The sequence below is a fragment of the Trichophyton benhamiae genome (assembly GCF_000151125.1).
Source record: "Trichophyton benhamiae CBS 112371 chromosome Unknown contig01989.5, whole genome shotgun sequence".
NCBI classification, from domain to species: domain Eukaryota; kingdom Fungi; phylum Ascomycota; class Eurotiomycetes; order Onygenales; family Arthrodermataceae; genus Trichophyton; species Trichophyton benhamiae.
The window spans coordinates 1,267,034-1,283,548 of NW_003315112.1; the positions used below are offsets into that span (position 1 = coordinate 1,267,034).

General features: G+C 49.7%; 6 protein-coding genes across 6 annotated transcripts; 4 read left to right on the top strand and 2 right to left on the bottom strand.

Moving 5' to 3' along the window:
* Positions 1-524: 524 nt before the first annotated feature.
* Positions 525-2,339, top strand: ARB_05158 (uncharacterized protein; the record flags this gene model as incomplete). Its single annotated transcript, XM_003016819.1, has 1 exon — positions 525-2,339. One exon carries the CDS (start codon positions 525-527, stop codon positions 2,337-2,339), a length of 1,815 nt encoding a protein of 604 aa, XP_003016865.1.
* A 648-nt stretch (positions 2,340-2,987) lies between these two features.
* ARB_05159 (uncharacterized protein) lies at positions 2,988-4,490 on the top strand (the record flags this gene model as incomplete). Its single annotated transcript, XM_003016820.1, has 1 exon — positions 2,988-4,490. The coding sequence occupies one exon, from the start codon at positions 2,988-2,990 to the stop codon at positions 4,488-4,490; it is 1,503 nt and encodes a 500-aa protein (XP_003016866.1).
* Positions 4,491-5,064: 574 nt separating this feature from the next.
* ARB_05160 (HVA22 domain membrane protein) lies at positions 5,065-6,162 on the top strand (the record flags this gene model as incomplete). Its single annotated transcript, XM_003016821.1, has 3 exons — positions 5,065-5,093; positions 5,135-5,314; positions 5,400-6,162. 3 exons carry the CDS (start codon positions 5,065-5,067, stop codon positions 6,160-6,162), a joined length of 972 nt encoding a protein of 323 aa, XP_003016867.1.
* A 941-nt stretch (positions 6,163-7,103) lies between these two features.
* On the bottom strand, positions 7,104-7,765 carry ARB_05161 (uncharacterized protein; the record flags this gene model as incomplete). The annotated part of the gene is made up of 2 exons (XM_003016822.1): positions 7,104-7,622; positions 7,763-7,765. 2 exons carry the CDS (start codon positions 7,763-7,765, stop codon positions 7,104-7,106), a joined length of 522 nt encoding a protein of 173 aa, XP_003016868.1.
* A 2,565-nt stretch (positions 7,766-10,330) lies between these two features.
* ARB_05162 (uncharacterized protein) lies at positions 10,331-14,707 on the top strand (the record flags this gene model as incomplete). The annotated part of the gene is made up of 4 exons (XM_003016823.1): positions 10,331-10,627; positions 10,766-14,101; positions 14,172-14,255; positions 14,318-14,707. The coding sequence occupies 4 exons, from the start codon at positions 10,331-10,333 to the stop codon at positions 14,705-14,707; spliced, it is 4,107 nt and encodes a 1,368-aa protein (XP_003016869.1).
* Positions 14,708-15,051: 344 nt separating this feature from the next.
* ARB_05163 (uncharacterized protein) lies at positions 15,052-16,381 on the bottom strand (the record flags this gene model as incomplete). Its single annotated transcript, XM_003016824.1, has 3 exons — positions 15,052-15,854; positions 16,027-16,266; positions 16,324-16,381. The coding sequence occupies 3 exons, from the start codon at positions 16,379-16,381 to the stop codon at positions 15,052-15,054; spliced, it is 1,101 nt and encodes a 366-aa protein (XP_003016870.1).
* Positions 16,382-16,515: the final 134 nt, after the last annotated feature.

Below are 16,515 nucleotides of genomic sequence, written 5' to 3' on the forward strand. Positions count from 1 at the left end.
AACCTACAACTCCAACGTCTCGTCACCAAAGACAACAGCTTAACCAGATAACAACTTAACCAAGCTTCCGCATGCTCGCTACTTAACAGATCTGATGCTCCTCCTCTAGTGTAGTGGCAGACTTTGACAAATTAATTATTTACGATGGATCATTCAAGTCAACAACGTCAATATAAAGTTTTCGGAAAGTCAGTGCTGGTGGTTCAGCTTTTCTCTTCCGATCTATATAGCTATCGCACGAGTCATCAGCCATCACCAGGAGAAGTCATGTAGGTACCTAAAGTACGCCCCGGATTTCTTCAAAGCAAACAATCACTGCATAAACAAAAGCGTGGGTGCTTCGGGGAAGCAGTGAGCCCACACTAATAGTAGGCAGAGCTGAAGTGTTTGACATAACTTTAGGAAAAGCACTCATATCTCCCCATCTCACTCCTGCTACTCTGTTCTATTTCATTAACTAGCTCCCTTATTGCTCTTCAGTCCTTTATACGGTGGCACTCGCAACTTCAAATTCTACGCCGACAATGGAGGGCGCCCAAAAGCCAACGTCTGCTATTGCTTACGCCGGGCCTCTCCTCACCCCAGTCACCTCTACCAGCACTCCATCCACACCTCGTCTGAGGAAACGACAAAAGGAGGGCTCTTCTGAAGATGACGGACCACTGCTGCTTGGGGATAACGAGATTCACAACGAGGACTACAGATGCGGTGGTCCATCTCTAGTTAGACTGCCTGCCCAGAACAGACACCTTGCGAAGAATGATGAATTTCTTCTTGCGTACAAGGAATTGGAAGATGCTATCATTCATGTACTCCATATATGGAGCATCGACGTGCAGGGTAGAACTCCTCTCCAGAGAGCTCACCAGACTGAAGGCTCAGTTACTTGGGTCAATACTATCCTCATCTCAGCGCGTAAACATGAACTCAGCAACACATGGTTCAGGGCCTGCAAAGAGATCAGACAAATCCTTCTCGACAACAACCTAGGTGATGTATCTCTTGAAATGATTGATGAAAGAGCTTCTCAGCGCATTTTATCAGCTCCAGTGCCGCGTGAAGACCCATTTTGTTCCATGTGGGAAGATCTTCGCTCACGGATTTTGAACATTCTTGGAGATAAGGAATGGACGATGCTGTCGCCGCAGAAACGTGGGATATCTGGCGGGAATACTCCTGTCACGATCGTCATTCTCGTAAGAGAGGATTCTACCTCTGATTGGACGGTGGTCAGAGAAGCAATCGTGGAGATTCTAGACAGCATGGAGTTACACCATGTTGCCGTTGAGCTGCGTCGTGGGTCGCTTCTACAATTCCACACTCGCCCATCAGAGGAAGGATTTCTCACCAAGGATGACTGGAGTTTTGAGCCGTGTATGGGTGGAAGCATTGGCCCTCATTCATCAACTTTCTCTTCCTTTACCTTCGGAGGCTTTGTGGAAGTACAACATCCTTCCGAGGGATGGAAGCTCTATGGATTGACGAATCATCACTGTGTCACTGCCCTCAACTCCACTGCAGACTGGGATAAACAGGGAATTATGCCGGGTGATCCAGAAAATAATCTTACCATTGACTACCCAAGTCTTGACGACCACCTTCTTGCTATACAACACTATAAGGCAAAAATTGAAGAACTCAGTTCTTCAGAGAGTTACGTTTCGATAAAGAAACGTATGGACGAACATGACCCTTCTGTTTCGCGCAACGAGCAGCATGCTTATGAATGCACTCGGACTGAAATCTCACATTTGAAAAATACATTGAATCATGCTCACAGGTATTACCTGCGTGATCAGCTGCTTCTCGGAAAAGTTTACGCATCTTCTGGGTATCGAATGAACATAAAGAAATGCATCCTAGACTGGGCCTTATTGGAAGTGGACAGCAACCGTGTCTCCAAGAACAAGTTACCTTCAATCAACGACATTCCTAGGGGCTCCCGTGCATCATACCTGGCTACAAAAGAGGTTTTGGATGGACCTGTTGCTCTGGGAGAAGAGATGGGGGTCTGCAAGACCGGCCGAAGCACTGGATTCTCGGAAGGGATGCTAGGTGAAATCAGAGAGACGGATATCCAATGCTGGTTCCGGGATGCGAGTGGGAACTGGGATAAAAGGCGGGGGCTTGCATATCTTGTTTACCCAAAGGCTCCTCGGCTTACTTTTGGAGAACCAGGGGATTCAGGATCGTTTGTCTTCAGCCTCCAAGGCTCGTTTGTGGGACTGTACATGGGAGGGGATCGAGAAGCGGGAACTGGCTTGCTTATCGAAGCCAGTGACCTATTGGAGGATATCAAACAAGTGACAGGCGCCTTAGATGTTCGCATTCCGTCGTGATCGAGAATGTTTTGGCTTCATCGCTCTTCGTTGTTGTGTATGAACCATAATATTATTGTGGTGGATCTTTTCGGTCAACCTTAACTCCCGGGCCGCCGCACGGATAACTATCATGTGACTGTAAAATAGCAATCCTGTAGCCAATAATAAATTTCATAAGTAATACTCAACGATCTGTCCAATTAGCAAAGCTCTATATGATTCTGAGATAGTTGATTGGCTGGGATGCAAATAAAATTAATAAAGATACCTTCAATCAATAGCAATATAGAGATCCTGAAAAATTGATGAGTTACAAGAGGCTTGATGGCTTCGTCGTGCGATTTTCAACGTGCTGAGCCACCGCTGGGCTTTTTGCTGCACCGTCCTGGAACACGACCGCAAGGGCGTTGGAGCCTTGAAGGGCGTGATGAGAGCTGAGAGCCAGTTGGGCAATAATCGTGTTCGTTTCGGCGCTAACCGGATTCGCGCTGAGACGTCGCATCATCCCATGGTCTGAGGTAACGACAGAACTGACCACAGTTCACAGACACGGAGTATCGTCAACCGAGACACATACCTATATCAAGGTCCTACCATTACGCCCATAAACACTCATATCATTTTCCTAGTCCATGGCCGCGGTGGCTCAAGTCGCTTTCAGCAACAATGGCACTGGCACTTCTTACCCTCCCCCCGGAAATCCAGATGTTGATCTTCTCCTATCTGCCCAACAGCACCATCAAGAACCTACGTCTAACATGCTCATCCATAAAAAATGCCGCCCGTCTCAACCTGGACCGAGTCTTCTTATCCATTCAAAAGCGAGATATTGAGGTATTCCGCAGCATAGCCAGTCATGACACTATGCGCCTGCAAGTCAAAGAAATCATCTGGGACGACGGCTCATTCAGCCAGAGTCCTCTTGAAGAAGTTGTAGAGCAGGACGGGGAGTATTATGGACAAGTGAGCGGTCTGCCGTATGAGAAGGTTCCTGCGGAGCAGGGGTCCTCACCAAAGTTCTGTCCAAATTGGTTCTCGCAGGAATGCGATGAGAATATCTCGGGGTTCGCTGCAGATAAATTTGGTCCCGGAATGGCGGAAGAGATGATGTGGTGGATGATGAAGCTTCAGAGGCCCCTGCCGTGGAAATCATGGGAAATGTATAAGGAGTATCTGCGAGACCAGCTTGAAGTACTTGATTCCGAGGCGGATGTTGAAGCACTCAAGTTTGGTCTGGAGCAGTTTCCTGCTCTTAGGAGGATAACTATCATCCCGACAGCGCACAGGAAACTCTTTGAACCGTTATACCCAACGCCTAACATACGGAGCTTTTCGTGTATATTCAATTACCCCATTCCGCAGCCATGGCCAGTCTCGAACGAGGATACATTTCCCGTCAACGCTACGCCATGGACCGAAGATGCCGAGGAGTTTCTCAAAGAAAGATGGCGAGGCTTCCGGGTAGTTACGAGGTGTCTTGCAGAGCAAGCTGGTAAACACCACGTTTCGGAACTGGTCATTGATCCGGGAAACCTCAAAACTGGCATTAACTACAATATCTTCAATACTCCTTGTCGAGAACTCTCTAACTTTACCACAATGCTAGAGCAACCTGGCTTCAAGCGGCTTGATCTAACTCTCTTTGTCGGTGGGAACGAGGATATCGTCTGGACACCGTTTAAAGACAGCCATTACCACTCCGCCTTTTCCAAATGCCCAGATCTAGAGCATATTACCTTCGGCACGGATAGGGGCATCTATGCAACCGAGGAGCTGTCGATGGAACATTTCACTTCCCTGCTATCTCTTTTCCCCGTGCAGAAGTGGTCGAAGCTCCGACACTTTGGCCTCTCAAGCTTTCCCGTGGTACAGTCTGATATCATTGACTTGCTCGATGCGATGCCTTTGACGCTTCGGACCGTCGAACTAACCGGGTTACTCTTCATCAACGACGGGGAGAATTACAACTCTCTGCTGACTGCAATGCGTGACACGCTTAATTGGAAAGAGAGAGCCGTTGGGGACAGGCCTCAGGTAACTTTCTGGACGAAAAGCTCTGTCAACATGCTGCATGCGCACATGCAGAAGACCGTCAGCAACTATCTGTATGGCGATGGAGAGAACCCGATGAAGGTTGGACCTGATAGGAAGATGTATTTTTCGGGGTAGAAACGTGATAGAATACTAAGAGAGAACTCTTGTCCTGGCCTTATGGAGGTCTTCGTGGGTTGTTGGGTGTTATTCATAGTTCTTCGTCACCTTAGGTCTAATTCTCGTTCAACCCACTGGCCACCAGTTCAGCCTTCTCTCGTGGCCCATGAATATCTTTTGATCTTTTCTTAGATGCTCAACTGTAAGGACTATATGACTATACGACTATGTTCATGTTTGTTGTTTGTGTGGAGCTGGTGGTGGTGGCAAGACCAGCTTCCCTTTTGGCAAGTTAGGCCGAGCCCAGCGTCATCGCCTCTAACTAAACCTTACCTAAGTCACCGCAAGCAGCCCGAGAGAGTCCATTGACACACCCAGTGACAACCTCCGTCGACCAGCGGCTGACAGCTCATGACACGTCTCTGGCGCACAGCTGGATCAATTGGTTAAGGATTTTCGTTGACCGCAGCCCGCAGGACAGGCAGCTACATTCTTGCAGCATCCAACCAGCTAGCCAACTACAGCCAGGGCTTACAGGGCTGAAGCAAGCTCACCAACATCCCACTTCCACTCTAACCAACTAGTTACCGCGATGTTTGGCATCATCGCGGACCTGCTGGCGTGAGTCTACACCGACGAGCCGTTGGGCATGCACTGTATAGCGTACAGCTAATTGACAATTCTGACAACAGGGCCGTCGCCACGGTTCTCTTCCCGATCTTCGCATCGTACAAGGCCCTCCAAACCCGTGATGTGACCAACCTAGCTCCCTGGCTGATGTACTGGGTCGTCTACTCGGCCATCACCCTCGTTGAGTCCTGGACGTTCTTCATAATATCATGGTGCGTTCCCTAGACTGATATGCGTCGAATCAGAACTACAAAATATACTGACAAGCAGACTGGCGGACAGGTTCCCGTTCTATAGCTGGATACGTCTCTTTGCCCTCTCCTACCTCGTCCTTCCGCAAACACAGGGCGCAAAGAAGCTCTATCTCGAACACGTCGAGCCCTTCCTTCGCCATCATGAGCGTGAGATTGAGGAGCTTATCGGCCAGGCCCATTCCCGCGGCAGTGCGATGGGACTGCAGTACCTGAAGAAACTCATCGATCTGGTCAGGACAAAGGCGATGGGTTTACCGCCTCTCTGGGAGGGGCAGGCACAGGGACAAGCGGACACCACTAACGTTGCGGCACCGTCGTATGCGCAGACTCTGTTTTCGCGGTTCAATTTGCCCTCTGTGGGTGCTGGGGCGGCTCCCGGCGCTGGTGGTGCCTCAGGTGGCTACGGAGCACCGGATTTCGTCAGTATGATAGGAAGCGTGCTGGGGGGAGCCGGAGGGGCAGCAAAGAGCCCTGACGCCCAGGCAGCGGAGCTAAGTGCGTCCGGCCGTCTGCTACCTCGCCATGTCGCTGCTGCCCCGCGGTCAGAGCAGGCAGCATACATCGCTTCCCAGCGAGACCATCTGAGGGTTCTCCTGTCGGCGTATGATCGGGAGTTCGGAAGCCTTAGCTCCGGCGCTGGCGTGCCCGATGAATCCGTCGGAGGCTTCGAGAGCAGCGGCCTCCGCAAGAACAGAAGTGATAACTCGTTTGAGAACATCGAGCATGAGGACCTAGGTGCCTCGTCGGCCTTTGATACACATCGGTACGCCGACTATCGACGGCCGAGGATGGGTGATTTCGAGTGAGGGGACGGCCATTATTATTATTATCATCGATTATTGGGTCTATGCATGCATCTTGGGTCAACATATATACATTTCCACAACTATCCTAGGTAACTCAATTACTGGATTTAACTATCGGCGCCATCTCGGCTGGCTTTTCTTTTTTTTTTTTCTTCGGAAGTAATAACGGGTAATCAAGTCTCCCAGTCAGCCCGCAGAAGAAATACTTCTTCATGCGAAATGACGCTGTGAGCCTTGCTCATGCTTACTCTCCTTGACTAGCTACCAGCGGGTAACCTGTCTACTTGGTACGTGCCACCATCTACCTGTCTGTCCGCCTGTCTGTCCGTGGGCTCCATGGGTCACACTGGGCCTCCGTACGCCCTTGCCTGTCTGCTCCATCTGCTCGCCCTGTCAGCCATGCATCTCCCGGCGCATCCAAGGTAGCCATTAGTTCCTCCGTGCTCTCGCTGTGTTAGTTTGCTTGTCCCGTATTTACGTCTTTAAGTTACCCTTCGCTGCCGTCCTTGACTCCTTAACTTCTACGCCTTGCCTCTCTCTCCCTTCTTTGCCGCCACTCCTCGCCCTCTCGTCTGCAACCGTCCGCCGCAACCTCTGCCCGCTAGCTCTTCCGCCCGTCTCTTCCTCTCTTCCTATTCGCGCCTTCAACTCTTTTAAAGCTATTTCGACTTCACGAAACACCGTGAATATTACCAATTTATTTTACTGTATCAGAGCTGTATTGTTTCTGGCTTAGCGCTGTATCGACTCGGTAATACGGCAATTAGTCAGCTTAGTAAGCACCATTACTTCCTGAGCTATGACGACATCGAGTAAACAAGCAAGCCATCGCGAGAACTTCTTTGATATCAAGTTGAAGTTGCCATCTCATTATTATTATCATCATCCATTATTTATGATGATTATTATGATTCTTACATGACTCATGGCAATGGATTCAATCAATGTAAGGGCAAATGGAAGACAGCGTGGTCCGAGGCAATGCTGGCCTCTTGCTCGCAGCCCTCTTCCTCGCTGTCCTCCTCCATCCTCCAACTCTCTCTGCGTGTCTCTCGCTCCCACTCCCTCCTCATCTTCTCCTTCTTCTTCTCCATTTTCAGCTGTTTCTTTAACCCCTCCTTTTTCTCCTTCTTTCTCTTTCTCTCTTCCTTCAACTTCATCTTCAACTCCCTCTTCAACTCCTTTTCCCCCTCCTTCTGCATCTTCAACAGCCTCTTCGACTCCATTTTTCTCTCCTTGATCTTCTCCTTCACTTCCTTTAATTCTCTCTTCATTGCTTTCTTCTTTTCCCTCTTTATCTGCCTTCTTCCCCACTTCGCGTACCCCTCTTGTATCAACTCTTCTACTTCCTCAAGGTGTCGTTTGATTTCTGCTTTATCTTCCTCCGGGTCACTACTACCAATTAGCCGGCGTTTTTCAGCAATCCGGGGATCAAGAGTACTCACTCTCGCTTTACTCTTCTATGGTATTTTATTTTACCATTAAGTTTGACAAGAAGATATCTATTCTCCGTCCACCAAAGAAATACACCCCAGTTGATATAAATCCTACAGGATGGTTAAAATATATATATCCTGCCATCAAGGATAGTGGTACTTACCATTCTTCGCCGTCATGCCGTTCACCTCGTCCCCTGCTCTTTGTGGTAGAGTCGGCCGGTGGAGGAGCAGTACTACTCATATTTTGGATATTTGACTGGATGTATGGGCTGTCTTGAAAACTAACGGTAGGGAGAGAGCAAGTGTATCTTTGGTAGGGAAGGTATCTGAAGGACTGACAGTAGAGACGAAAAGGATAGAGGGATAAGAAAGTAGATGACAAGAGTCGGGTTCTACTTACATAGTTACTGAAATATCATGCCATCGTCTCAAGAGTCTATGTCGATTACGTCTGCCTGAATTTGCCCCTTAGTCGATGATGCCAGCCACAACTCTATCTAGTCGCTCAACTACAAAATGTAAAACCTTTCTCCCCATCCTTTTATTGGATATTTCGCTAGACAGCCCCGATACCTTTTCAGACCAAGGAAGTAAAAGTAGTAGCACCAATAGAAGAGTACCATGATAAAGTTAAGCTATATTACCACCTAGTAATGGATTAATAAAGGCTGCCCCAATGTCTGTATCTATCCACTCTCATATTCCCCATTATGCAGAAAGGCGTTGGATTTTTCACATAGTAATAAGGAGGAAAAGCACAGGGAAGAGAGGGGCTGATTTTCGTTTAATCTGAAGAACATATAACATTATTCAACCCGTAGAGTCGACCCTGGTGACTTCTTCTTGGCGTTGAAATCGCCACCGGCATCATGAGCCACAACATAACTGCATTCCATACCCAGGCGTTTTCCAGTCTCTCATCTTCGGTCCCTCACACCCTTTTTTTGTCCCCTGTCCGGGTACGTTTTATCTGATAGACACAGCAGTAGATGAGTGGAAAAGTAATGGGTTGACGTCTGGATAAGCTTAGCGTGCGGCGTTGATCTTCCGTTAAAGTGGGACCAGATGGGTCGTTAGTCAGCTCAATTGAGCAAGGATAAGGGGCAGGGTGGATGAATGGTATAAGAGGTCTAGTGCTGGTGGAGTGGTAAATATTCGTCTAGTAAGGACCTGCTATTTGAAGCATAATAGATCAGAAGCGAACAGAGACAAGTATGACGATGGTCACTCTACTTAAAGGATCAAGAAGGATAAGTGCTTCAGGCAGATATACTGAGTCTACAACATATTGCTTTCGTAGAATCCTCTCCAGGTAAACAAGTTGCAGAATGTAAATAAAATATACTGTTGATTCTGATATGGTGGTACTGGTAATTGTACAGCGATTGGGCGAGTATTGAAGTTGGGGCTTCCTAACAGTCCACGCTCGGCACCGGGTGTATTGTGGAGAGGGTGTCTCTCTTTTCTTTATCTGTATTAATACTCTAATGGTATTATACATCATCTCCTCGTCGGCTAGTCTAATCTGTATCTTTATACTTTTCGAGTTAGACTCCTTACTTCCCAAGCCCATTCGCTATCTCATCCATGTTCTTTCCTGATATCCGGGAGAATGGCCTACTCTCTATGGTACCTCTTGCATACAGTTAGTACACACTGCCTATATATATGGTATAATCTTTTTTTGCATGTAAATGGGCTTACCAATGTTAAGGTAAAGGGTCATAGAGTCAGTATTGGTAACATCAGGGTCAGCAGTATCACCATCCACAGCAGTTAAGCCCATTATATTGATGACTGACCTTTCATCATGAAGTCATAAAGTGATTGATAGACCTTGAGAGCCTCTCAGGCTTTTGTTTATCTTCCACAACAAACAATAATGTCTGATACTTCACTCTTTCCTCTTTCGGGACGAGACTCTTGCTTACATAATACGCTTACCACATCTCTGAGTCATCAATTAGTCACCTCTTAGTCATGTACTGTCACTCGTTATTGTAACTTACAATACCGTCACAAAACCACCAAAAAAACCCAAAGTCAAAAAAAAAAAAAAAAAAAACTTCTTTTTTTTTTTTTCCGCACAAGAAGAAGAACGACGACGAAGTTCGACGTTCGACTTCAACTTCAACTTGCAACCACCAACAACAACAACTATCAACAGTCCACAAAACCAACGAAGAACCCCCGGAAGCGCCTCAGAACCCCCTGTTGCGCCTCTTTTCCTTCTTTCCAGGAAACAGGGCGCTCCGCGGTCTCGCTCAGCCGTCCTTTTCGCCCGCCTGTCTGACCGTGGTCTAACTCGTCTTTCTCTTACTACTTCTTCACAGGCAGGGCCTCCTTTCTGCGGGTGAGTTGCCAGCGCTCGTTTCTCCCTTGTTTGCTGTCCGGCTGCGACCTCTGCGGCAATCTCGACCTTTGCGCCGTCTCCCAGTGGCTCGTCTTTTGCGCCGGAGTTGCCGCCTCTGCGTGGGCGCTGGAAAGTCGGGCTCTTGCCGCACTGGACCCTCCTCCCCCCCCATCACCATCAATATCTATCCTTTATTTTCTCCTGCTAGCACTGCTGAAAACTGCTGCGAGAGGCCCAGCTAACAGGTCTAGTCGCAGCATCTCGAGTTGGAGCTGGAATCTCTTGAGATCCTCTGTTCACCTCGACCTTCCCACATCTCACCTGCGACGCCGCTACGAACCCCCTACATAATACAGCCCAACAACTGCCCTGTTTAATGACATCTGTCTCCCGGCCTAACCTCCGCTTCGGCGCGGTCGAAGGCTCTCCTAGGATGGGACCGCCTGCCGTCCCAGCTAACCAGCAACAGCAGCCACAGCAAGCACAGCAGCAGCAACAGCCACAGGCCTCGTCCCTTGGTGTAGGCCCTTCAAGCAACTCGCGGGGCCCTTCGCCGCATGCTTCTCCTTCTCCCATTCCACAGCCCTTGGCCAGCGGCGGTCGTCCCCCGTCTTCTCTCCAGGGCTCAGGGAATAACTTGAATTTCATAGCTGATATGGACCAAAATGACCAGGTTGGTTTTCTTTTTTCTTTTTTTCTTTTTTTCTTTTTTACCCTTTTTCATTTTGATTTTTTTTTTTCTGCCTTTTTTTGATATATATAAAAAAGATATAATTATATATATAAAAAAAAATGCGTTAACACTTAATAGCGAAACATGAGGCCAAACCACCAGCCATATCGACCGCATCCCAATGCTCGAGGCGGTCCAAACATGAACCCTCGATACAACAATACCCAGCAACGACCATACAGTGGCTATCCAAACCCTCCTCATCAGCACCGGCATCAAAACCATCACCAACACCAACACCAGCATCAGCATCAACATCAGCACCAGCACCAGCACCAGCAGCCCGGATCGAGCCCCGCGCTCTCCCACACGAACCCGGCTACTCCTCAGATGGCTCCCGTGCCCCTGACAAACCCGCAGATGCAGGCCCAGCAGTATGGTGCTTATCCGCAGCCCATGGCAGCTCAACAAGTAAATCAGCATCCTTTCCCTCCTCGTCCTCCTTCTACCAAGTTTCACAGCAAACGCCGCTCTTCTTATCAAAAAAAGCACTATTCTTCCTCACATTATACACCTGCTCCTCCCTATCATCACTACCCCCATCACAATGCCCCGATTCCTCTTCCTACTCCACCACTACCACCACCACCTCCTCCCCAATTGACCAATCAATCATATCAGCCCCCTTCTTATGACCCTCCATCTCTCTCTTCTCAACCACTACCACTTCCTACTCCTTCACCAATCTCTACACTAGAGCGACAGCCACACGAAGAGCAGCAGCAACCTTCTTCTCACATGTCCCTCTCGCCAGAAAGCGGTAATTTTGAACATCTTCTAACAAAATTCAAATCTCAGGGCTACCCTCCATACGATAACAATGCCTACTATTACCCTGGCCAATATGGCATGCAGCCCATGCCCATGGTCCCCTCGTCTCCCCGAAATACTTACGGAATCCCTCAACAGCCTTATATGCCCGGCCACTACGCAGCTCAGCCACACCAGATGCCACAGGGTGTACCAATTGCCAGATCTTCCTCTCAGATGTCTGCTACTGACCGGCCCGGCAGTAGCCTGAGCCAGGTCCCTCCAGCTCCTGGCCCAGGCGGTCCAGGACACCACCACACAAATAGCCGTAGTAACAACAATGGAAGCCCCGTCAACCAGTCCCCGTTCGTCGTCCCAAAGAAGCACAGCCCTCTGATCATCCGTGACCCCAGCAGCGGCTCCGTCGTAAAGCCATCAAGCTCGCCTGCTCGTGGATCCGCTTCTCCTGCTAAGCCAGGTGTGACGCCTACTTCCACCCCGCCGCCTCGCACCGCCAGCCGCGGAGAACCAGATGCTACCGATGCCAAATCCCAAACCGGAGAGGAGAAGAAGCAGAGCTTCCAGAATGCTGTTGTTCAGAGTCTTCGGGAGAAGGAAGCTGCCGCTTCTAAGGCCGAGGAAAAGACTGCTGCCGAAAAGCCCACCCCCAAGCCAGAAGCGACCCCCGCCCCAGCTCCAGCTCCAGCTCCAGCTCAAGCTGAAGCTCCAGCCCCAGAACCAGTCCCAGCTGCCACTACCACTCCGGCAAAGGAAGAAGAGAAGAAGGAGGAGAAGCCAGTCGTAAACGAACCCTCCAAGGCCGTTGAGGAGGACGAGATCGATTATGATGCCATTGAGAGGGAGATGGCTGAGATTGAAGCCCGAGAAGCCGCCGCTGAAAAGGCCTACCAAGAGAAGAAGGCCAAGGAGAAGGCCGAAGCAGCCCTCAAGGAAAAAGAGAGGGCTGCTGCCGAGGAGGAGGCGCTCAAGAAAGCTGAGCGCGAAGCTGAGGCCGCCGAGGAAGCACGTATCAAGAAACTCGAGTCCGGCGAGAACGAGGCAGACAGAAAGGAGCGCGAATCTCTCTTTGCTTCGCTTAGAGGCAAATCAGCTACCCCAGCAGAGAGCCCAGCTGTTGCTACTCCCGAGAGCGGCACCGCAACGCCAGTCTCTGATACCTCCATGGGACCACCACAGAAACTTCTGGCCGGTGGTGTTGGAAAGCGTGAGAAACCTGCCTCGCTCAAGCTCGAGACAACCAAGCAGGTTGAACCACCACAGCCTAGCGCCGCCATGAAATCTCTGCACTCCGCCCGATTCCTCGAAGATCCAAGCAACGTCTCCTACCCACCCTCCATTGTCTCTCCCAACCCAGCTCTTAACAGCAACGCCCCCGCAGACCGCAAGTTCAAATACAACAAGGAATTCTTGCTGCAGTTCCAGAACGTTTTCAAGGAGAAACCCTCCGTCGACTGGGATGCCCGCGTCCGCGAGACTGTTGGCGATGGATCCGCTGATTCTGCCCGTACCCCCGTACGCACTCCTGGCCCTCGATCGGGTGCTAGCCGTGGCCCTGCCCAGGGCCCCATGATGGGCCATTTCAACCAACCTGTCCGGACACAAACACTACCCCCTGGCTCCGATCGGTTCCCTGTCATGAATACGCCCCGAGGCTCGTCCAAGGGCGGCAACCCATTCGGCCAATTCGGCCCTCTCAACCCCATGGGTGCTCGATCTGCTTCTGCTGCTGGTTCGCAGCTTGGTGGCTCCCGTAACCCAAGCCACAGAGGTGCTCGCACTGGAAGCAGACAGCAGAAGAAGAAGGAAGAGGAATTGAGCAAGACAATGCCTCTAACTGCTAATGCCGACATCAAGCCTCTTAACACTTCCACCACCGGCTGGAAACCACGCAGCATAGGCCAGAAGGGACCTACCCTCGCCCCAGATGGCCACCTACCACCTGATGTTGTACAGGGTAAGGTCAAGAGTAACTTGAACAAGATGACGCCCGAGAACTTCGACAAGATATCCGGCCAAATTCTCGACATTGTTGCTCAATCCAAGGACGAATCTGATGGCCGCACCCTCCGACAAGTCATCCAGCTCACTTTTGAAAAGGCTACTGACGAAGCCCACTGGGCATCCATGTACGCCAAGTTCTGCATGCGTATGCACGAGAGCATGAGCCCTGAAATCAAGGACGAGAACATCCGCGACCGCAACGGCACAATAGTAGCTGGAGGCAGCTTGTTCCGCAAATACCTACTTAATCGCTGTCAAGAAGAGTTCGAGCGAGGCTGGAAGGTCAACATGCCCGAGAAACCCGAGGGTGTCACCGAAGAAGTTGCCATGATGTCTGATGAATACTACAAGGCTGCGGCTGCCAAGCGACGTGGTCTGGGTCTAGTCAAGTTCATTGGTGAGCTGTTCAAGCTGGGAATGTTGACTGAACGAATTATGCATGATTGTGTTAAGAGACTGGTTGACTATGACGGTGTACCTGATGAGGCTGAGGTAGAGAGTTTGGCCAGTTTGTTGAGAACTATTGGTGCTAGTTTGGATAGCTCTGAGAAGGGTCATGCTATGATGGATGCATACTTCGCCCGTATCAAGTTGATGATGGATACGACCGAATTGCAAAGCAGACATCGCTTCATGCTTATGGTACGTCCATGCTCCCTCTTATCATGCATGTCAAGCTCTGGTCTGCTGAGTACTAATTTGATAATTATAGGATGTTATTGATTTACGGAAAGCCAACTGGATATCAAAGGATGCTGATAAGGGCCCCAAGACTATTGCTGAGATCAGAGAAGATGTATGTCCCCTTTTAGTTCCCTTAACATACTTTTATATATGTCTGTATGCTAACTGTTGTAGGCTGCCCGCGCTCAACAAGAACAAGAAGCCGAAAGAGCCCGCCAACAAGCCAGCAGAGGCGGTGGCGGTGGTAGCGGCCGCATGCACCTTGGCCGCGGCGACGCCCGCAACTTCAGCGGTTACGGCGCCCAAGTACCCCCACCAGATTACTCCAACAAAGTCGGCAGCGATGATCTACGTCGTCTAAAGACAGGTAGAAGCACAAACCAGCCTGCTTCCTTTAGTCCATCTGGCCTGCTTGGCTCGAGGAGCGGAAGCGGACGAAGAAATCTAGGACCCGGAGGAAATCTTGTGCGAGGTGGCGAGGATAGCGGCGCAAGTAGCCGGACTGGAACACCACCAGCCGGAAAGGAGAAGAAAGATGAGTCTTCTCAAAACGCATTCGGGTGAGTACAACATACCTTCTACTACGACACGCATATCCGTACGATGCTAACAGATTGATTTATAGTGCCCTAGCAGCTCTGGACGCAGGCGATTCCTTAGCAACTTCCCCATAGCCGTACTTAGACCTTTCCGTTGCAGTCTCAAAACAAATATGAATGCATCATATCATTTTCACAAAATTCGAGCCCGTCGTACTAATTTTAATCTCCCTCCACCTTCGCCGCCACGCCATCACTACCTCCCTCGGCTTCTTCTCTCCCTTTTACTTCTCATGTTTGCTTCGCCCCTGCATGTCCATGTTCCATCTTGTTCTTGTCATATCACTGTCTCGTCCCGTTCTTGTCTATCTAGTTTCCGCCTTTCAAAAGCAATATATGCACCGTATACCCCGTTCCAGAAGCCAGTGTAGACCCAACGACTTCATCCTTCACCCTCCATACCCGAAACTCCTGCAAGGCTTCTCTCATCCACCCCTCAAACACCTCATGAGACCGCAACTGCTGGCCAACAACGCACAGCGTAGGTCTCTCGGGCCGTTCCTCGCCCACTGACGGGCGCAAGCGACATATATCAGCACACGTCGCCACGAACGGAGCAATCAATGCATCGTTGTATATACAATCGCATGCAACCAGTAGGTCGAAGCCGGGGTCATCTTCGGCAACGTCAGCGCCGATCGAACGTTTCAGCATATCAGGCGAATCCAACTCCCAATCCAACGGGACAAATTTGATCTTCTCCGGCACTCCACCGCCGCTATAGTCGCCGGAACCACTTCCATCATCTCCTCGACGAGCAGGGCTGTTTCGCCGTTCACGTTCTGGCCGGTGGTGATGATGGTGATGGTGATGTTTACCACCCTTTCGCTCAACCCTTTTGCCAGATCTATTGCCCATTGAACCTGCATGCGAAGACGAAGAATCCATCTTCCCATTCGTATGCAGGTTCTCATTGAACAGCTTCCGAACATACTCTTGATCAGTCGCGGCGTAACACCCTACTTTCGGTCCAAGGGATACCGCCAGCACCGCCGAAGTACCGCATCCCAGCTCGACGACGGCCGATTCCGAATTCAAAACGGATGATTTCCAAAGGGGGTTGTCCTTCTTGCAGAGCCATTCTGCTAGTTTGGGAGTAACTTGCCAGAGAACTATTCCTGTTATCAGTATTTTCCTTTTTCATTTTCTTTTCTCTTTCGTTCTAATTCAGTTCAGCTCAGCTCAGTTAGGTTGTGTGTTTGTTCGTTTAGCTGTAGTTTTTCCTTCCATGTGTTTTGTAACCGTGTCATGTTAGGTAGTGAAAAATTTGAACGGGTATTTCACTAATAATTGCTCGAACATCCCATCCCAACCATCCACTAGATAGATGTAACGGTAATGGATATATGGGTATGTACGTACCAGCACCTGTAGTTCCGCCTGTTCTCTTCGAGGATAAGATGGTTGGCGATTGGCGGATGGTCAGCTCTTCTCCGCCAACGGTGAGCTCGACAGTGTTTGATCGAGGATCAACAAAGCCCAAGTTACTCGAGGGTATAGGGTGTGAAAATTGGATAAAGGCATCTAAGACGGTCAGATAACGTAAAGAATTTGCCGTTTGACTGGTTTATGCATAGCTACCGTCTTCTGCGTCTTCAACCTCGTGTCCAATGGTACCCAGCAGACCGAGAAGGTCCATGATGAACGAATGTGGCGTATTGTCAGCTGCTGGCGATTGTACCTGACATATAGATGTTTATTTCGCTTAGGATCTGATCAAATGGCATGTCTGCGTCTGTTGCGATGTGTTTGAAGCACTGGATAGTGTCAGTG